This window comes from Camelus ferus, chromosome 5 (genome assembly GCF_009834535.1).
Source record: "Camelus ferus isolate YT-003-E chromosome 5, BCGSAC_Cfer_1.0, whole genome shotgun sequence".
Taxonomy (NCBI): domain Eukaryota; kingdom Metazoa; phylum Chordata; class Mammalia; order Artiodactyla; family Camelidae; genus Camelus; species Camelus ferus.
In genome coordinates, this window is record NC_045700.1 from 11,744,798 (window position 1) to 11,764,417 (window position 19,620).

The 19,620-nt window shown below is 43.8% G+C and overlaps 1 protein-coding gene across 4 annotated transcripts in view; it reads left to right on the forward strand.

Moving 5' to 3' along the window:
• CCDC93 (coiled-coil domain containing 93) overlaps nucleotides 1-19,620 on the forward strand; it is an 82,441-nt gene that overhangs the window by 41,265 nt on the left and 21,556 nt on the right. For 3 of the 4 annotated variants that reach the window (XM_032479318.1, XM_032479320.1, XM_032479321.1), the window contains 2 exons: nucleotides 12,513-12,629; nucleotides 16,956-17,018. In XM_032479318.1, coding sequence (XP_032335209.1) covers nucleotides 12,513-12,629; nucleotides 16,956-17,018 — 180 coding nt within the window. The remainder of the gene's footprint in view (nucleotides 1-12,512; nucleotides 12,630-16,955; nucleotides 17,019-19,620) is intronic. The other variant, XM_032479319.1, reaches the window with a different exon arrangement.

Sequence of the window (19,620 nt, forward strand, 5' to 3'; positions counted from 1 at the left end):
ATCTTTTTGAATTACTGTTTTCATTTTGGGGGGATATATACCCATGAGAGGAATTACTGTATTATAGGGTAGCTCTGTTTTTAATCTTTTGAGGAACCTACATATTGTTTTCCACAGTGGCTGCACAAATTTACATTCTCACCAGTAGTATATAAGGGTTCCCTTTTCTCCACATCCTCACCAAAATTTGTTATTTGTAGACTTTCTGATGATAGCTTTTCTAACAGATATAACAACTCATTGTGGTTTTGATTTGCATTTCTCTAATAATTGGCAATGTTGAACATCTTTTCATGTGCCTATTAGCCACCTGTATGTCTTCTTTGGAAAAATGTCTATTCAGGTCTTCTGACAATTTTTTAATTGGGTTCTTTGTTTTTTTGATACTGAGTTGTATGAGCTGTTTTTGTATTTTGGATATTAACCCCTTACTGGTCATATCATTTACAAATATTTTCTCCCATTCCATAGATTGTCCTTGCATTTTGTAAGTGGTTTCCTTCACTGTGCAAAAGCTTTTAGGTCCCATTTGTTTATTTTTTATTTTATTTCTCTTGCCTTTGGAAACAGATCCAAGAAAATATTGCTGTGATTTATGTCAAAGAGCGTTCTGCCAAGGGGCAGGAAGGTGGGAAGGGATAAACAGGGGGTTCGAGATTTGCAGATATTCACAGGTGTATATAAAATAGACAAACAAGTTTATACTGTATAGCACAGGGGAATATATTCAATACCTTGTAGTAGCTCACAGTGAAAAAGAATGTGAAAATGAATATATGTATATTCATGTATGACTGAAGAATTGTGATGTACACCAGAAATTGACACAACATAGTAAACTGACCATAACTCAATAAAAAAAAAAAAAGAGTGTTCTGCCTATATTCTCTTCTAGGATTTTGTAGTGGTAGGTCTTACATTTAGATCTTTAATCTATTTTGAGGGGTTTCTTTGTATATAGTGTGAGGAAATGTTCTAATTTGATTCTTTTACATGTAACTGTCCAGTTTTCCCAGTACCACTTGTTGAAGAGACTTTTTTCCATCATATATTCTTGCCTCCTTTGTCATAAATAAATTGACCATAGGTGCATGGATTTATTTCTGGGCTTTCTATTCTGTTGCGTTGATCTGTGTATCTCTTTTTGTGCCAGTACCATGCTATTTTGGTTTCTGTAGCTTTGTAGCATACCCTGAAGTTAGAGAGCATATTACTTCCAGCTTTGTTCTTTTTTCTCAGTATTGTTTGGCAATTTGGGGTCTTTTATGGTTCCATATAGATCTTAGGGTTATTGGTTTTAGTTCTGTGAGAAATGTCATGGGTATTTTGATAGGGATTACATTAAATCTGTAAATTGCTTTGGGTAGTATGGCCATTTGAATAATATTAATTCTTTCAGTCCAAGAGCAGGTGATAATCTTTCGATTTCTTTGAATCACCTTCAGTTTCCTTTATCAATGTGTTACAGTTTTCAGCATATAGGTCTTACACCTCTTTGGTTAAGTTTATTTCTAGGTATTTTTAATGAGATTTTAAACAGAATTTTTTTCTTTCTGGCAATTCATTATTAGTGTGTAGAAACACAACAGATTTCTGTGTATTAATCTTGTTATCCTGCAGCCTTGCTGAATTCATTTATTAGTTCTAATAGTTTTTTGGTGGAGACTTTAGGATTTTCTATATATAGTACCATGTCATCTGCAAATAGCAACAGTTTTACATCTTCCTTTCCAGTTGGATACCTTTCTTTCTCTCTCTTTCTTTCTTCCCTTCTTTCTGTCTGATTGCTATTGTTAGGACTTGCAATGCTATGTTAAATAGAAGTGGCAAGAGTAAGCATTCTTGTCTTAGTCCTGGTTTTAGAGGAAGAGTTTTCAGCTTTTGCCTGTTGACTATGATGTTAGCTGTGGGTTTGTCATGAATGGCCTTTATTATGTTGATATATGTTCCCTCTACATCAACTTTGAGAGTTTTAATCATGAATGGATGTTGAATTTTGTCAGATGCTTTTTCTACATCTATGATCGTGTGATTTTTATTTTTCCTTTTGTTAATGTGGTGTATCACATTGATTTATTTGTGAATATTGAACCATCCTTGAATTCCTAGAATAAATCCCACTTGATCATGGTATATGACTCTTTGTATGTATTGTTGTTTTCAGGTTCCTTATGTTTCATTGAGGGGTTTTTGCGTATACATTCATCAAAGATATTAGCCTGTAATTTTCTCTCTCTCTCTTTTTTTTTTTTTTTTTTTTGGTAGTGTCTTTGTCTGGTTTTGGTATCAGGAAATTGATAGACTCACAGAATGAATTTGGGAGTGTTCTATCCTCTTCAGTTTTTTGGAATAGTTTGAAAAAGATAGGTATAAGTTCTTTGTATGTGTGGTAAAATTCCCCAGTGAAGCTATCCAGTCCTGGACTTTTGTTTGCAGGGAGTTGGTTTTTTCGGTTTTGTTTTTGTTTTTATTTTTGTTTAGTTTTGTTTTGTTTTTACCGATTCTGTTTAACTTCTAGAGATCTGTCCGTTCAAATTACCTGTTTCTTCTTGATTCAGTTTTGACAGGTTGTATAATTCTATGGCACATAACTGTCCATAGTATTCTCTTAAGATTTTTGTACCTCTGTAGCATCATTTGTCATTTCTTCTCTTTCATTTCTTATTTTGTTTATTTGAGTTTTCTTTCTTTTCTTCTTTGGTGAGCCTGGCTAAAGGTTTATCAATTTTGTTAATCTTTTCAAAAAATAGCTCTTGATTTCATTGATCTGTTCTATTGTTTTTTTAGTCTCTATTTTATTTATTTTCTCTGATTTTTATTATTTTCTTTCCTCTAGTGACTTTAGGCTCTGTTTGCTCTTTTTTTATTCTTTTAGATATTAGGTTAGGTTATTTATTTGAGATTTTTCTTGTTTCTTGTAGAAAGCCTGTATCACTATAAACTTCCCTCTTAGAACTGCTTTTGTTGCATCTCATAGATTTTGTAAAGTTGTGTTCCCATTTTCATTTGTCTTAAAGTATTTTTTTATTTCCTCTTTGATTTCTTCATTGACCCATTGCTTTTTTAGTAGCATGTTATTTAGTCTCGATGTTTCTGCTTTTCCCATTTTTCTTTCTGTAGTTGATTTCTAGTTTTGTACTGTTGAAGTCTGAAAATTCTGTTCTCTTAAATTTGTTGAGACTTATTTTGTGGCCTAGCGGAACGTTGCATGTGCACTTGAAAAGAATGTGTATTCTGCTGTTTTTGAATGGAGTGTTCTATAGATATCTTTTAAGTCCGCCTGGTCAATTGTATCATTTAAGACCACTATTGCCTTATTGATTTTCTGCCTGGGTGATCTGTCCATTGATGTAAGTTGGGTATTGAAAGTCCCTACTATTATTGTTTTATTGTCAGTTTCTTCACTTATGTCTCTACTCCTATATTGGATGCCTATATGTTAACAGGTGTATATATTTAGGTGCTTCTGTATTGGGTGCATATATATTAACAGGTATATATATATTTAGGTGCTTCAGTATTGAGTATATATATGTTAACAAGTGTAATATCCTCTTCTGGTATTGATTCCTTTATCATTATATATGGCCCTTTGGTTTTTGTTATAGACTGTGTTTTAAAGTCTTTTTGTCTGAAATGAATAGTGTTACACCTGCTTTCTTGTCATTTCCAATTGCATGAAGTATTTTTTTCCATCCCCTCACTGTATGTGTCTTTAGCTCTGAAGTGAGTCTCTTATAAACAATATATAGATGGGTCTTATTTTTCATCCAGTCATTGACCCTGTGTCTTTTGATGAGAGCATTTAGTCCATTGACATTAAAATAATTAGTGATGAGTATGTACTTATTACCACTTTATTGCTTGTTTTCCTGTTGTTTTTGTAGTTCTTCTGTGTCTGTTTTTTCTTTTTGTTTCTTCCTTTGTGGTTTATTTTCTTTAGTTGTATGCTTCTGTTTCCTTCTAGTTTTTTGTGTATCTGTGTAGTTTTATGATACGTGGTTACCATGGGACCCAATATGTTGATTTATGACTGTATCTACTTGTTTTAAACTGGTGGTCATTTCAGTTCAAACACATTCTAAAAGATCTTTTTTATTGCCCTCCTGCACACTTTGTGCTTTTGACGTTGTATTTTACATCTTCATGTCTATCCCTTCATGGTTTATTGTAGTCATAGTTGCTTTTACAATTTTTTATCTTTTATTCTTAACAGTAGCTTATTTAAGTGGTTGATCCTCAGCCCTCATATCTATTTGCCTTTCCTAGTGGTGATGGCCTCCTTGGCCGTCCTTAGTGTCTGCCTTCCATGGCCTCTCTAGACTCTCCCACTATCTAACTGCCCACCTTGGGCTGAGTGGAGAGAAGAGACCACGTCATGTTGGGAACTAACCACAGAAATAAGTAAAAATGAAAACGACACAGCCCACCCACTCTTACAGAGTCACACCTAAACTGCTGAAATCTGTGGGATTCTTTTCTGTTTGGGGTACGTGAGTGGCTTTTCATATCACTGGAAAATACCACATTAAAATGTTCTCATCCAGCTCTCTAGAGTATAACCTCCTAGCCAGAAGACTGTCAACATCTTGATCTTATTCTCAGATGAGTCATCAGGGGACTTATTTGTGGGAGTAATTCTTTTTCTCAATAGGTTTTGGAAATTTTCCTGAACAGCAATTAAGAAATTCTGGCTCCCACTGCTTCTGACCTTTTGATTCCAAGAACCATTCTCTGGCAGTTCATCAGAAGCCCTTATTCTGTCTTGAAATTATATCTCTCACAAGCATCTGGGAATCTCCTTAGGTGATTAGGACCTGGCTGTAGGCACAGAGAGGTAGTGGCCATCTGGTGAGAGATGCACATATGAAAACACAATGGGAAGAAACTCTCCTCTAGAGAATGCAGATAACCACGTTTGTGTCTTTTGTCTCCATTAGAGTCGGTTTTGTCTGCCTTCTACCATGATCATCTTTACTCTACTTTATGCTGCAACCGGCAGAAAAAATTGCTCCTTAAGTTCTGTTGCTCACTGGACAGCAGCTTCATAGGAGCCTTTTGGCTGAGTGGTAGAAATTCTGCTAAAATGATGGTATAAGCAAAAGCGAGTCTTTTATAGTTCTGATAACTGTGGGGTGGGGTTGGGGGGGGTCTGTGAATGCAGGGGTCCTAGGGGCTCGGACCACCTTGTTGGATCTCTGTGCCCTTACTTCACTCTCTCCCTCTCTTACACCTTGGAGGCCTCACCACAGACTGTTTCAATCCCCGGCACCCTCCCCACATCCATGTGTAAGAGCCTAACGAAGGATCCTCCTCCTTTAGGCACAGCTCAGGTCACATATTCCTCCCTTGGCCAGTCATTCTGGCCAGGAGGCTGGCTTGTTGATTGGCACAAGAGAGTGGGAGTGATTCCCCAGAGGAAGGCATTGCGGTTACAAACCCAAGGGTTCTGGGCGCATGTGACAGCCGTATCACCATAAGCCTTTGGTCACAGAAGGCCCTCGGGAATCTGTCTGACTGCAGTGGATGGAACTGACTTAAGAGGGTCAGTTGCTGCTGTATCACCTGCCTTCTTCATGTTGTTATTTCTCTACCCTGGTTTTGAGATTCCAGTTAGCGTTATGAGGTCTTCTCCAAGTAAAGACAACTGGTATAATTTTTTTGAGATATTTTTAAGTCTTTAGCTTGATTTCTTTTCTGCCAGGCAGCTGACAGAATTGACTCCCTATGTGGCATGATTTCTTTTCTCAGCAACACCTTTTGAGCGCGTGCTGTGTCCCAGGCTGTGTCAGGCTTGGGGCGGGGATAGAGTTACTAGTAAGACATGGTTGCTCCCCTGCGGAGCTCCTGGTTAGGTGTCCATCAACCTGTAAAAAGATAAAATTACAGAATAATGTCATCTGTGTTCTCAAGGGGATGCCAGTTGCTACTTGGTTGGTGTTGCCATTTGAAATGTCAGTATCTGCCCAGAGCAAAGCATTTGGTGTATTTGATATTAAACTTCTTTTCCTGTGAATAGTTAGGCAGAATGGGTGACTTTAAAACTGTACTCGTTGAGGGGAAATGGAAAAGAATAGTTTAAGATGGCTGGGGACTGAGTGAATTACCGCCCCTCAGGACCACTTAGCATCCAGGAGACCCTGACTCAAATTGTCAGAGAATCTCTCCTAAGATGGGACCAGGGTGGTTTCTAAAAAGCTTAAGTATGAATGTCTCTAATCTCATCATCCGGCCTCACCCCAAAACACATGTTTTCTAGCAGCATTGGTGTGTGGGGCTGAGGAAGAAGTGTGACTCAAGGGAGGCGTCACCCTCCTGGGACCCTCCTGCTGTGGCCCAGATAGAAAAACCCAGGTTGAGATCGGTGTGTGAGGGCGAGGTGGGTTTTTGTACCCCTTCTTTCTAGGCTCTGTTTCTTCACCTAGGGTCACAGGCATTAGACAAGTCATGTCCTAAATCTGTAAACTTCTGGAGGGCCAAGATCTCATCTCTCTTCTCTGTACCCCTGTTGCCTGGCACATGGCAGCACTGAGTAGAGGCTGGTGGGTGGCTGGAGGGCCCTGCAGAGACCCACCCTGTGGTCATTACGGGTCACTCTCCTTCCTAAGAAGGGCTTTTCTCTAATATGTGGGTGGGCTCCTTGTCTCCTTTGTAGCACTGCGAACAGGGCGCTATTTCATTCTTCTCTGCCTGCCTCCTGGAACTAGAATGCTTGCTGTCAGCGAGGGCTGGCAGCGTTGTGCATCCGCAGTACCTAACATAATGGGGTTTTCATAAACGTTTGTGGAAGGACAGAAGAAGAGGGGGGAAGGAGGAACAAGATGAGTTTTCAGAACCCTCGTCCTCTGTGGCACAGAGGCTTGGGGAGAGTGTGGAGCTACAACACCTGCATTTGTGAATGAGCCAGTGTTACCTGACTAGGCTGTAAAGGCCCAGGGTGAGGTCTCCATCTTTTTCTGTGTCCCCAGGACCTAATCCTGTGCCCCATAGATAATAGGGTCTGAGTAAAGGTTAGTTGAACGACAAAAGAAGGTGGGGAGAGAGATTTAAAACCGAATCAGAATTTAGAGATGAAGGAGCCCTGTAAATCTGGAGAGGAAAATGTTAATAATATGTTTGTGTCTTAAAACTGTTCCAGGATTTCATACAGTCTGAGTGACTGAGTTGTGTAATACACAGAAACTAACAGCAAAGAGAATGGCGTTAGCTAATGAGTTGTTGGTTTGGTGGGGTTGTCTCAAGCCACGCAGCCTAACCTGTACCTTCCAGGGGCTTTATCAGTTTGGATAAAGACATAGGAATTAGCTTCATCAGATTTGAGTTGTCGTTTAAAGCTAGCAAAGAAAAGGCAGCTGATACATTGGAGAATAGAATCAACCTTCAAAAATACCTTGGATTGAAATGATAAGCCCAAACAAATAAATTCATTTCGTAAAGAAGGTAAATGTAGGCTATTTTATTTCAGAAAAATCAGTTGTACCAACTCAGGATTTGGTGAGGATGACACCTGACCTGACATTAGTTCCGGGGGTAAAAGTGGGAGGTCTGGGGTTCTGTTCATGCCTCCTGAATGGTAGTTGCATTCTGGGTGGGGAGACTGTTGCTCACCTCTGGACTCAGAGCTGCATCTTAGACTCAGCAAGGTTACATGCATATGGGTCTTCGAAATCCATGGGGTTTCATGAGTGGGAGTCAAGAAGATTGAAAAGAACATTTATGTATCTGGCTTCATTCATGGAAGCAGAGTGTAGAGCAGGGAAAGTGGATGATCCCATCCTGTCTGCAGTGCTCAGATGCCATCGGGAATGCTTGGAAAGGATTATGAGCTGGGATGTGTCCAAAGGATAAAAGCCAAGGTGGTGAAAGGAGCTGATGTCTTGGCGTAGAAAGGAGAGAGGACAGGGCTGTGGTTGCTTCTGTGTAAGAAAATTTGAACTGTTATATGACAGTGCTTACACACAGTCTCTGTGGCTTCAGGGAGGAATGGGCACGTGTGTGTTTGAGTTTGCAGGTCCCTTTCTGCCAGTTTTTGCTGGCTTTTGCTCATGATGCTTTGACTTCATGTGCACTTTTGATTTTTGACTGTAAGTTCATATTGCTTGGAAATTTATCTGTGGAAATTCTTTGAGGCCTCAAATTGAAGCCATGCTCTTCCAGAGAGGATTTGCTTTTGCTCTGCCACGCACCCGGGCACCCCCCAGCTCTGGCCCCTTGTGCGCGTGGTCTTGATGTGTCCATTTTTGGGACCATCCATATAGTGTGTGAATTCAGACTGCAGAACTGCGTGAGGGCAAATCTTTTGTTACACAATCTCATTGCAGCTATTTTTCACTCTTACATCTGTGTCAAGGATTAAGCAAAGCAGTTGTTAAATTGTAAAAATCAGAGCTTGAGATCAGCTGGCTTTGGCAGAGACTCTCCAGAAAAAAGCCAACTTCCCCGGGTACACGTACCTCCTCGGCGCCCACTTTCGCTACCTCTTTGGCCTTCCAGGAGTTCTTACATTCTTGCTAGCTCATAGCCTTTTTTAGATTAAAAAAATTTATATTGTCTATTTACTTGTTTTCAGTAAGAGGGTTCATCCAGGTCCAGAAACTGAAGTCCCTCTTCAGTTCAGCATGGAGAACATATGGCACCCTCATGACTTAGGGATCCTTTATTATTGACAGCTTAGTGGCCGTGCTTTGATGGGGGACGAGAGGGGGGATGACAAAGGAAAGATTCCTGTATTAGGAAGATTGATATGTAGATAACCTTTTGGGTCTCTTTCATTATAAAGGTATATAGTTTTAGCTAAAGTAATCATTTTCGTTTCTCTTAGGAATTTACTATTTTGAACAGGACTAATATTACCCAGTGACATTTATATCTGGTTCCCAGAAGAACAGAAGTTGCAGATGTCTGTCAGTTGTTAGAAAACATCGAATCTGCACTAGAAGCCTTCTTAATCCACTGAGTGGTTTTGAAAGCACGTTCTTAATCTGAAATTGTTGAACAAAATTAGATTGGCACTGTAGCCCTCGCTCTAATGTAAATACAAATGGAATATTTAGAGATGGTTGGCATTCTTTGATGGGTGTTGTACTTTCCAAGTAGAAATCAGTTAAGATATCCCCAAGGACTTAATTTTTCTTTTTCCTGTCAAGGATTTAATGTAAAGCCCCCTCTCCTATTCTCCATCTGTCCAACTTTGTCTCATCCTTTAAGATCTAACGTGGTCATCTTGTTTTCTTTCCACGGTGACTGTCAGTGAACAGAATGTGAAATAAGCCATACTGTTTCAAAGACCTGTTTCTGCCTTCATCTGTCTAGTTCTTTTGGCTTTGAGGAGGGTGTTTGAAAGAAGTGAAGGTTTTCAGTTGCTTAATAAAAAGTATGTTTGAAATGTACAGCAGTCAGCTTTCTGTTCGGTTCAGCTCTGGAATAAATTATTTTTTTCTGTACAAAAATAACTTCCCATTAAACAAAGCAGTTTGCTTAACACCATCTCTAGACTCAGGCAGATGAAGGAACTCACAAATGTGTGTGTACTGTGGGCTGTTCGTGTGCATGTTATTCACTTTAATTGCACTGGAGAGATGTCAGATACGGAAATGGCACTTAATATCCTGATATCAATGTACATTAATATTGTGTAGATGCAGATTTAGGGGACTGCACAGAGCAGTGAGAATTGCTCCCTAGCAATAAGAGAAAGGATTTTGAAAGCCCATGTTTGCTTGGAACATTAACTGTGGTAACAGAAATGTAATAGTAAGTTTGTCTAGAGACTTCAGTATCCTTTCTGTGCACTACAGGTATTTTCTCTCCAGTTGGTTGAAGCTGCTGTCTAGTAAGAGTGTGGAATCAGAAAGAACTTCTGCCGCTCAGTGTTACGGGTGGGCCCACCCCGTTGGTTGGAGCTCAGTGTTACTGAGGCTGTCCCAATCACTGGGTAGATTCCCAAGTGAGCCTGGCTCCTTAGAATAAAGTAATGATTCTCAAAAGTTTTAGTTTTAGGACCCTATAAGAACTCTTAAAAATTCCTGAGGTCCTAAAAGCTTACATATTAATTCACTTACAAATAACAATCATATACATATTACACATTAACATCAGAGCAATCATATCATCACATGCCTTATAACCGCTGGAAAATTTTACTGTACAGTCACAGAGGATTGAGAGGAAAAAAATCATATCTTAATATCATTTTGAAAAGGATTTTGACCTCAAAGCCCCCCTAAAGGGTCTTAAGGGACCATGTGGCTAAAAATAAATCAAGAGGGAAAGGGCAGGAGGCGGGGATAGCCAGCTAGCCTGGAGATCCTCTTTGCAGATACCAAGATAGCTACTGGTTTTCATGCAAGAAGGGTTCTTGGAAGTGAAATCAAAGGTCATAGTTTTAAACAAAGCCATGCCTGTTGCTAGGTACACTGATAAGAGGGTGTGGAATCTGGGTGGGAAATGCAGTTTTCATTCTCTTGGAACTTTGGCCCTGAAAGCAGTTTATCAGCAGGAAAGCATGCTCAGAGTTGGAGATGTTTTCCAAATCATGCCAAAGGTGCAGGACAGCACTGAGTGAGTATGCGCCGACCCTCTTACCCCCGCAGACTGGAGGAAGTCTGACTGGGAGGTGAGGCAGGCGTGGATCTCCTGGTGCCTGCTGGCCCACAGCTCAGCCTGGTCCAAAGCCAGAGAGACAGCCAGAGGAGGTCGGGCACTCTAGATAATCCTGCCATCAAACACAGAGACACACCATGTGGCGTGGTTCCAGTGACTGGGGAATTACTTCCATTTCAGACATCAATAAGTCATGAGGTAGAAGGTTTGTGTAATTCTGCTAGTAAAGTGAAACGCTCTGAGGGGATGCTGGTGACATTTTGGAAATCAGTATCAAGGGATCTAAGCTGCATATTAAAACCCAAACCTGAAATTAACTATAAGAAAAAAGCTGCTAAATATGTAACAGACAAAAGTGGCCAAATTGATAACATAGTACAGGGTGATGCAGAGTGGAGGAGATATAATTAGTTAATTATAATTATGTTTCTGATGAGTGATTTGAAAATCAAGAGGGGTGGTGCTCTGTCTCCTTTGTGGCCTACCAGCCCATGAGATAGAAAATGATGCTTGTCTGGCATTTTATGCAGCCGTATCCTGCTGGTGGTCTCCCATCTTCATCTTTAAGCAGCAAAAAACTCATCAGCCATTAAAAACACCTCTGGATTATTCAGGGTAATCCTTAACCAATCTAAACAATGACTATACCATCCCATTTCTCCTCCTTCTCACTTTTCTGTCTCTTTTCCCCACAGGTAAATCTTCCCAAACTTTCAAGCACATGATCACTGTCAAAGCATACAGGGAAAATCAAATATTCAACTAGTTTTCTTGCACTTGGGCTTAAAGTTAATGAACAGCTTGGAATTGGGGTATTTCCAGTGAAAAAAAGGAAGTGCGGTTATAATGGGTATTCATTGACTGTGTAATAAAGCTATCTATCCTGTGATCATCCAAGAAGTGTTTTAAGGGCACCTGTTGGAGTAGGGCTGGCCTCCTTGTTTCTTTTCCCTGGGGCTTCCCTCCCTGGTGTCTTGAGGCCAGTGTTTGTATTCAGTAACTACACCAAGCTGCCTCCTTCTTTACATGGTTTCTTGATAACGTTGCTGCATTCACCTCATTACCCCATCTAGAAGTCTCTCCCTTACCCACTTCCCGTCCCGACAGGCTCCGCGTCCTGCCCAGTCCTCCTCCTCCATCCCCTTGTCACTTACACAACTTCAGGAACTTCCTGCTGGCCTCTCTCAGCATCTCTCATCCCTCTCAAATCTACCATCTGCCAACACCAGAAGGATAGAAATAAGAAATGATTAAAAGAGAATGGGCCCATGGATGGGGAGAAACAAGTTGAGAGACTTTTTCTTTTCATTGTAAGTGCTTCTGAATGATTAAATTTTGTAACTGTATATGTACAATACTTTTAAAGTGAATCAATTCACATTCTTTTCCTTTTTTTTAGTCTTTTTCCGGAGAGGGGTGTGGTAATTAGGTTTATTTGTTTATCTCTTTTTAGAGGAGGTACTGGGGATTGAACCCAGGACCCTGTGCATGCTAAGCATGCACTCTACCACTTGAGCTATACCCTCCCCCTCACAATCATTCTTGATAACTCCAGAATGACCTTAGGAAGATTCTGGGATGACCATGTCATTCCTCCCTGTGAGACCCTTTAATGAGACCCTATTGCTTATGTGCTGTCAACCTAACTAACGGCAGTTACATATCCCCGGGCTTCTGCACGTGCTGTTCACTCTGCTGGGAATGTAGATTCTCTTGAAAGGGCTTTTGGTCTTTGTGTCAGAAGAATCTTTTTCTCTGGACTGGGTTTTGCACAGGACCCCGTGCTCCGCTGGCTTGGTGTGACCGTCTGCCCAGGAGTGTTCTGCCCAGACTGAGCTGGGATGGGCTGTCTCAGTGAACCGAGGCAGACTAATTAAATCCTTTTTGGGTGTGCCCTCTGTTTCCCACAGCAGTCTGAGCTATCAGCTGAAGAAAGTCCAGAAAAGTTAGGAACCTCCCAGCTACATCGTCGGAAAGTCCTTTCCTTGAACAAGCAGATTCTGCAGAAGACCAAACGTCTGGAAGAGGTTGGTGTTTTCTTTTCGTAATTTCGTTCAAGTAACATGAAACCGTTCTTCCAAAAGGGAGAATCCAAGGATGGAGTTAAGGTCTTTGTGGCAGAAGGGCCAAGGGAGGTTCCAGAACAGGGGTCGGCACACTCAGGCCCTTGGGGGTCCAGTGCCGCCTGTCTTTGGAAATAGTTACACTGGAATGCATGCACTCCATTCGTTTACGTATTTTCTGCAGCTGCTTTCAAGCTCTAGTGGCAGAATTGAGACCATATGGCCAACAGAACCTAAAATATGTACTGTCTGGCCCTTACAGGGAGGGGACGTTTGCCAGCCTCTGTTCTAGAGGATCACAGGGCAAGAGGAGCGTCTGTTAATTTGCAGAGATTAGCCAAGCACTGCTGCGTGCTGGGCACTGAGCTAGGCTGTGCTGGTGGATGAACGAGTTACGATCTCTCCTCTCAGGGGTCTGAAGGTAGCAGTGGGGAGACACACACTGACAAAGACGTCCTGCAGCATCATTTCGTTAGAGCTGTGAAGGAGAGCCAAGAGCGTGGGACCAGAGGACAGCAACTGAGTAGGTGCTGGCCAAGCAGGATGTCTGTGTGGGCAGGGTGGCGACTTAGGACAGAACATGAACTCAGACCTGCGAGAGGAAGGGTCTTGGCCAATTTCTGTTTTGTGCCTGGAGAGTCACGAATAAGGCAGGTGGTCGCAGAGTCCAGTCAGAGAGGTCATGATACAGACGGTGGAAGCCGTTCGAGGGTTTAAGTAGGGGAGGGGCCTGATCAGATTTGCATGTTTCAGAGACCATTCTGTTCACCGTGGGAACAGAAACTGACTGGACTCGGATGAGAAGGGATTCGTGAAACACATTAGGAGTCTGGCCCAGTAGTCCAGACGTGAGCTGTGAGTGGCTTTGACTAGTGGCAGTAGGGGAGTGGAGGAAACCAGGTCATTTTTAAAAGAGCTTTGGGAGCTGGCTTTCTGGCATCCTGAGCCATGGGTGGGACTGTTGTGGAGACTTTCATGTATTTGCCTTGGGAAGTAGACATTAGAGGAAGTTGTGGAGTTTGACTCAGGATCAGTCATAAGAAGACAAAAAATCGTTATATGCCTCAGTTGCATTGGCAATAAGATTTAATTAATTAGACAAATACACAAACAGCAGAAGATTTTGGGAATGAATATGGCTCTCTAAAGAACAGTTCACCAGTAGTTCATACGACAATTGATTTTCCAAAAATGGGTGCCAGTTGGCATTTTGAACTTGTACGTTTTTCATCCTTTCAAGTCCCACATATTCAAAAGATATTATTATATCAAATGGTCCTTACTTAGTCATTCCTCTGTTTGAATTTGTTCTATTAGAATTTACTCTGCCATAGCTGAACAAACAACAGGTTGGCTTTACCAAAATGCTCTGGATCATAAGCAAACAGGGATGTAAATTTTGACTGTGATTTGGTTTCCGTTTGATGATTTGTTTGGACATTTTAATGCTTAGCTCAGAGAGTGTCACCTCTACTGCTGACCCTTGCCAGTGGTGGGAACCTGAAAGTGATTGGTTCACAAAGAACTCATCACAGAATCAACGTGACCCCGAATCAAGGATGAGGCTTCTTTGTCTTAATGTCTTCATCCCCTGAGGGAGGATGGTTTTGAGGGAACTGCAGACCCCACGAGCCAGAGTAGCTCGGCACGAGTGGATGTTGCTTCATCTCCCATCCAGACTTGGGAAGAAGGAATGGTAAGCCTCTCAGATGCAATTCAGGCACAGTCTTAGTCCAGCTGAAAGGGTGGTCCTCTCTGATCAGTCTGTTTTGCAGTAGTTTTTACCAAGAGCCCGTTAGTTTCCAGCCACACTGGCTGATGTATTGCAGGCTGTCATTAAAGGACGGCAGTCTTTGCTGTGGCTCGGGTTACTGCAGATGACCATCACGCCCAGCAGCCCCTGGCCAGGGGCTGGGCCAACTGGGTGATGAAAATGAGGTAGAAAGGGAGATTAACCCAGGGCCACATATCACATAGGAGTTGGGGGTCTCAAGTGATGCTCAACATGTGTCTGGAGAGATTGCTTCAAGGATGAAGTGAGGATACAGGCAGGGATTCACTTTTTTATGAAGACAAGCTTTATGCAAATATAAGGAACAAAAGATTAGCATGTATGTTTCTCAAATAAGCCTAGATCTGAATGTTTGGTAAAGATTAAAAGCCAACATCAACATGTTCATAAACAGTTTTTCTCAAAAGATGATTTGAGCTATAAGAATACGCACCATCCTTGCCGGTGACTTACTCAGTCCACTTCATCCGGAACGTCCCACAGGAAGATCTGCAGCCACTGAACTTTGTTACTGTCCCTAAATTTGCCCTCCTGTAGAAGGTGGTTCGCCTCCAGGCTAGCCGGTGTACAGAATTCCTTCATCACCTAATAGGCTCAGAAGTCACGGGGTGCAGGGACCAACAGCAAGCCTTTTGTGTAAGAATCCGGGCCTCTGGGGCATCTGTCCCGGCCCTTCCACTCTCACCCCCTGAACTGCCTCAGGATGTACGTGTGGCCTGGAGGGTGGGAACCATGGAGAGAGGCTTAGCCCAACAGAAAGAAGGGAGGAGGAGGGAAAGGGGGAGGAGGAGTAAAGAACATCTCATGATCCAACAGGGGAATATGTGGTGAAGGCATAGACTGCAGTTCAGCTAGTACACAGCTGGGAAGGAGCCTGAGATTGAGGAAGAGGAATCCAGAAAGGCAGTGTTAACCAGCTGATGAACTGGGGGGTAAGTCTAGGGGTTAATGATGAAGAAGGACACGGAGATAGGAGAATCATGGCTGAGACTCTGGCAAGACGAAAACTTAGCCAAGTAACCAGAACATTCCCTGTTAAAGAAGAGGTGGTCAGGTGAGAAGATGAAGAAGGCTCTTATTAATTAAGGAGAAGAGGTGAGTCTTCCCTTCGTTAGCAAGTTCCAGCTTCCCTGCCAAGAGCCAGCCCCCATGAGTCTCTGTGGGCAAAGCCTTCCTCGACCTCCCTGGTAAGCAGGGTGCTGCTTTCCTTGGCCTCCCCAGAGCCTGGCTCTGAGCCAGCTCATCTTACACATCCATCCCCAGATTCCTGGTCCGGCTCCTTGAGGGCAAGGACTGGGCCATGGTCTTCCTCTTCCATCACACACCTCACTGAGCAGAGCCTTGGGTAAATGTTGGGTGGGTGGTGGGTGCAGGGGTGCAGGTGAGCAGGACAGTGGGTGAAGCAGGTGGGAAGATGCCAGGACCTCTTCCTGGAGCTTCAAGGGTACATCCCTAGGATGTCAAGAGGAGAAACTTTCCCCACCTACCAGTGACACAGATGGGTTAATGAAAGTCCTTGCCAGACAAGGCTCCCTGTGAAAAGCAAGGAGTGAGAGCACCCCTGCTCCCCTCCAGTGTCTCCTCTACCTCCACTTGAGGTGGCTTCCCGAGAGGCCTCCTTGGAGATTCATCAGTCACAAAAACCGGTGGCTAGAAGCACCGTGTAGGAGTAAAGTTCTCTGAAGGTGACATAACTCTCAACAGGTTGCTTACCGGTTCAAGGATGGGGCGAGTTACTTTGAAATAATCTCTGAGAGGCAAGTTTTCTCACTGTTACTTTGTAAGCAGGTAACAACCAAAGAGTCTGATGAGCCTGACGGTGGTCTTTTTCCACTTCCTTTTTGCAAAAGTAGAAATGGACAAACCCTTTGAGCTTTGAATGGAATGTTTTCAGAAAGCGGCAGGATCACAGACAGCACAAGGATACACGTTTTTAGTGAGGAAAAGGGACGTGGCTTTGAGGTGTAAGTCTATGGCCGTGGGACTTCGGACAGTGAAGGAGATGCGCTTTCTTGTACTGAGTACTGTCGTCCTGCCTCCTTTTTCATGTCTACCTGGCCCCGCTTGCCATCCAGCGCAGCCTGTGCTGGATTCTGGGTGCCCCGGTGGTGCAGTTTGTGTGCTGTGAACGGGCAAGTTGGTTCACTGAGTTGACTGTAGCATACAGAGAAGTCAGACCTGAATTTGAATCCAGGCTTTATCAGTTATCAGCTATGGAACCTCGGTAAAGTACCTTAACCCCTGGAGCGTTTATCTCCTCATCTGTAGAGTAAGAATAATGTCCTCCATTCACGGTTAGGGTTTATGCAGAACACCTAGTGCCTCCCTCACCTGACGTGTAGTCGGTGCTGACTGAGTCTGAAATCCCCACATGTGCTCAGTTTCTCTCCGGGCTTCCATTTCTCATCTCTGAAATGTGGAGACCACCCGTGTAACCCATGTCTATGCTGCTGTGGGGCTCAAATGAAAGCACATGCCTTTTATCTTTTCTTTTGCAGCTGCAGGCAAGTCACGGCAGCCTGCAAGCCAGATACGAGGAGAAAAAGAAAACGCTGACAGAGGTGAGCAGAGCTCCTTCCCCCACAGGGCCCGTCGAGAATCATTTTCAACTGCACTGCTCGCATCAGTCCTGCGGAGGGGTCATGATCCCCTGCTCTGGGGCTCAGGTCCATCTGGGGACAGAGGACAGTCACGTGGAGTGTGTGACCCAAACCATCATTTATCCACGCGGCCGAGCTCTAAACCATCAGGATCTGGGGGGAGAGATCGCCGCGGCTGCGGGGTCAGGAAAGCTCCCCGAGGACGGCAGGCCTGACAGGTGGGGCCGGCCACGTGGAAGAACGCGGAGGGGCAGTCATTCACAGTCAAGGGCCCCTGCTTCCCAAGCTGCACCCAGATCCTGGATTCCTCAAGAGTGAGCAGGTTTCTTTCTGTAAGGTGACACGACGACAGAGGGGTGTAATATGTGCAGAGTTGCTGGTGAGCTCCCAGGTGGCATGAGGGAGGAGGGTCCCAGGAGGAAGACCCAGGTGGTGGGTCTGTTTTGACCCTGCGATCCATTTCCTAATCCACATTGCGAGTGTGCCGTCTTCCGTCCACATCATTGCGTTGCTTACCTCCCACTTCTGATTGCCTAGGAAACCAGGCCAGGAAAACAAGCACCCATGATGCCAGCTCTGTGGTGAGGGGAGCTGAGGTATTTCTGTTCCTGTCTCTGTCTCCATGGAGGACTAATGCTTTACCGCACCCAGGCCTCACTGCGAGGGCCCCACCTAGTACTTTCCGGACCACGTGGAAGCAGGGCTGGTCTTGAAAGACATCTCTGAAGCCAAGGCAGCCCCTCCCTAATTTATTTTTTTATTTCACATGAAATATGCACATTTAAAATTGTCATTTCTCTAACAATATGCAGCACTCAGTTTGCTGCCTTGCTGTAAACCTGGCAAACCTTTTTAATTCTGACCTGGACTAGTCTCTTCAATTATTGTCAGAATGTTTGAAAAGGGCAGGCACAAGAATGACAATTAGAGGAATTTTTTTTTTTAATTCTTCCTAAAGACGCCTTTGTTCCATTTGGAGACATCAGCTTGCTTTCTACTGCCCTCAGACGATATTCCTGCACAGTAGGTGGCAGACTCCTGGGGCAGAATCCCTGTTGTCGTCCAGTTGTCCATGCTGCAGAGTCCCTGGCTTGAAGTTGGCCAAGTCACGGACCCATCTTTGTATAACAACCTGGAGGAGATTAAAGGCAAAACATCTTGATAGCAGTTTCCCAAGACACTCACATGCCTTAGGATGTAAATCCTATGTGGCTGTCAAGTCGCTTTGGGGATTAAACACCAAGTCAGATATTTTTGAGTCCCTTTCATGTGCTGGGAAGGTAGAAGGTGGGAGTGAAGTCAGTAACAGGAGATCATCTTCCTGTCCTCACATAAAAACAGCAGCCAGCAGTACAACGTGCCGGGTGTGCCCTGGGCATGTCGCTTGTATCCGTCCATTGACTCTTCCTAACAACCCTCACGACGCACTGTTAACATCCCTGGTCTGCAGCTGGAGAAGCTAAAGCAGAGAGGCCGTGCAGACTCCAGTGCTGACAGCCTGGCACCAAAGACCTCTCAGAGAGCTGACTGTCCACTAGGACAGTCAAACGCATTCCCGTCTAGAAAAGTGGGAGGCTCCAAAACCTAGTGCTGAATGACTCAAGAAGAAGCCTGATTGGGTCGGAATGCTGAAGACCAGGACCCTGAATGAGTAATGAGCTCTGCCGTTGGGCTCCAGTCTCCGTATCTCTTCAAGGCGAGGACTGGGGAGAATGCGCACGCTGAGCCCTTCCGTGCTGGTGTGCCCAGATGCACCTTTCCAGCACAGCCTGGCCTTCCAGGGTAACCTGGTGGCACTGAACGCCAGGGAAGACCTGTCTTTCCAGTAAATTTAGGGAAAGGTAAAGCAGGGTGTGGAGGATGCAGGACGGAGGACGGCACCTGACACATGGTGGGGCTGCAGGTCCCTGTATTGGCGGGGCCCCAGGTTCCAGCTTGTCCACTTTAAACTTCGGCAATCACAACTTTCATTTCCTGTGTGTCACGTTGATTCTTTTTATATACACAGTATCCTCTCCTGTCTCTCTAAGGGCAGTAACTGTGTCTAAAGATTTTCTTGGTTTGTAAACTCTTCCTTCAGATGAAAATGCATTTGTTGAGTTGATACCTTTGTTTTTTATGGTTTTATCCGTCTTCACATGTTTGATAATTCCTGATGGTGTGCTTAATTTTGATTCTGAAATTTCTGCTACCAACTGTATAGATCCTGTATCCATTTTAGGCAGCCTGCTTCGTGCAATTATTCTAGGAGGGGGTCCTACTCTTGGGTGCAGTCAGCCAGTAGTAACTGATACTGGGGGTCGGGGTCTTCCCCCTTCCTCCCGAGTCTCGCCTGCCCCTGGGACACGTGTGCCAGCTCTTGGGTTAAGGGAGCTGGGCTTCACCGCGTAGCCCGACCGGCTGTTCCTTGTGCAGACCCCAGCCTGCAGACAGTCCTTCCCCGACACTGGGTCCACGCTACAGTCCTCCCCAGGCCCTGCCTCTCTACTGGCCGTCTTCCTTGTCCCACTCCCCACGAGGGACCCCCTCCCAGGATTCACCATAATCACCTGGACTTTCTAGG